At 46.9% G+C, this 2,010-nt stretch overlaps 1 protein-coding gene across 1 annotated transcript in view; it reads left to right on the top strand.

Annotated features, from left to right (window-relative positions):
- Positions 1 to 2,010, top strand: part of LOC106530286 (nuclear factor of kappa light polypeptide gene enhancer in B-cells 1) — a 17,428-nt gene that overhangs the window by 4,741 nt on the left and 10,677 nt on the right. The window contains exons 4-5 of the mRNA XM_014025877.1: positions 888 to 934; positions 1,433 to 1,531. Coding sequence (XP_013881331.1) covers positions 888 to 934; positions 1,433 to 1,531 — 146 coding nt within the window. The remainder of the gene's footprint in view (positions 1 to 887; positions 935 to 1,432; positions 1,532 to 2,010) is intronic.

Here is a 2,010-nt window from a genome sequence, read left to right as displayed (position 1 = left end):
GAGAGTTTCATGACGTGTCGTCGGTGGTGAAGAGGCTCTGCTCTCGTTTCCCTGTTTGTTTCATCACCAAACAGAAAACCAAAGATTAAATCTGTCGAATGGATAAGAGAGGACGGTCTGCTTCACTTCCTCCATCCATGTGGGGGGGGCACCCCCTCCCAAACAGACAGACCCCCCCTCAGGGTTTCATGCTCACAGTTTTCAGAATTATTTGCATTTTTCTGAATCTCTGTCGTCTCATTTAAGGGAATAAATGTGACATCATCAACGGTGTCTGACACACGAGGGGCGGTCTCACAAAGACCCCGAGAAAAACCTGAACCAGAACCTGGATCAGCTGTGGTTCAGGTGAAACTGAACTCCCTCCTGAGGGTTGATTCCAGAGTTCTGGTCCATTCTGGTGCAGTCAGGGGTTCTGTAGAAAGTTCTGTTTGGCTGAAGCAGGAAGTGTCTGCAGCAGTTTGGAGACAGGAAGCTGCAGAAGATCACAGTCACACCTTCACGTCTCAAACGCCCCACCGTCTCTCTGCTGAGAACCAGATAAGTTCTAAACCAGCACAGAACCACCGGCCCGTCCAGGTTCTGCTCAGGTTCACATAGTTCTGTGTAAAAGTCTTGATCCAGGGCGGTCTGCAGAAACAAAGCTCTGATTTTCTGGTTCTGGTTGAAGCTTTCAGTTCAGAGTCAGATGTTCCAGATGTGTTTCCTGTCAGAGTTTCCACAACAAACACATTCAGAGAAACTCACAGGAAGTGTTTCCCTCACAGCTCGTCTGCCCCGCTACAATAAAAGCATTGAATCAGAGAAATGATGAAAGTCTTTCTGTAACGTCTGAATAAACTCAGAGCTTCAGCTCAGCACTGAGTGAAATGTTCTTGTGTTTGTAGTTTCAGTGGACGGACCCTTCCTGCAGATCCTGGAGCAGCCCAAACAGGTAAACCTCAGACCTGAGGCAGGTTTTACCCTCTGACTGATTCTGACAGGTAAACAGAGAGCTTCACCACAGCAGACCGGAACAGCCCCCACAGTACTGCAGATCCTGCACCGACCCATCTGAACAAAACCCTGAGATTAAATTATCTGTCAGAGAATCAAAGAATAAAGACATCCATGAAAAGTTTGTAAAGATGGAGTCAAGCTGAGCTCACCTGTTTAACTATTACTCTTTCAAAATAAAACACATATTTATTATCCTTTCATAATAAAACACATACTTTATTATCCTTTCAAATTAAAACACATACTGTATTATTTCAAAATAAAACACATTCTTTATTATCCTTTCAAAATAAAGCAGATGCTCAGAGTTTTATATCAGTGGAGCTGGTTTCTGAGTGGAGAGCAGTCAGACGGATGTTTAACGGGATAAATCTGAATAAACGATGGTTTTAAATGAGGTTTGGTCTCAGCTCATGTTTTCTCTGTTTTCCAGCGAGGCTTCAGGTTCAGGTACGGCTGTGAGGGTCCGTCTCACGGGGGTCTGCCGGGTGCTTCCAGCGAGAAGAACAGGAAGACCTACCCCACCGTGAAGGTAGGACTTCCTGTGTGATGCAGCTTTGTTGTCCGGTTGGACAGGAGCTCGGTTTAGTTCCTGTTGGTCTGTGAGAACGTTCCAGATCAGGTTCCACATGGTTCCAGATCAGGTTCCACGTGGTTCCAGATCAGGTTCCACATGGCTCCAGATCAGGTTCCACATGGTTCCAGATCAGGTTCCACGTGGTTCCAGATCAGGTTCCACATGGTTCCAGATCAGGTTCCACATGGTTCCAGATCAGGTTCCACATGGTTCCAGATCAGGTTCCACATGGTTCCAGATGTTGAGGAAACAGTTTGAGGCTCTGATGACAGGTGTTTCCTCTGATCTTTGACCTTTACTGTTGCAGCTGAACTGAGGACAGATCTGTTGCGTCTGTGTTTGATTGACAGCAGCTGCAGGGGGCGTGTCTGTGTTTGATTGACAGCAGCTGCAGGGGGCGTGTCTGTGTTTGATTGACAGCAGCTGCAGGGGGC

This window comes from Austrofundulus limnaeus, unplaced genomic scaffold, assembly GCF_001266775.1.
Source record: "Austrofundulus limnaeus strain Quisiro unplaced genomic scaffold, Austrofundulus_limnaeus-1.0 Scaffold506, whole genome shotgun sequence".
Taxonomy (NCBI): domain Eukaryota; kingdom Metazoa; phylum Chordata; class Actinopteri; order Cyprinodontiformes; family Rivulidae; genus Austrofundulus; species Austrofundulus limnaeus.
This window is presented reverse-complemented; position numbering and strand designations above follow the sequence as displayed.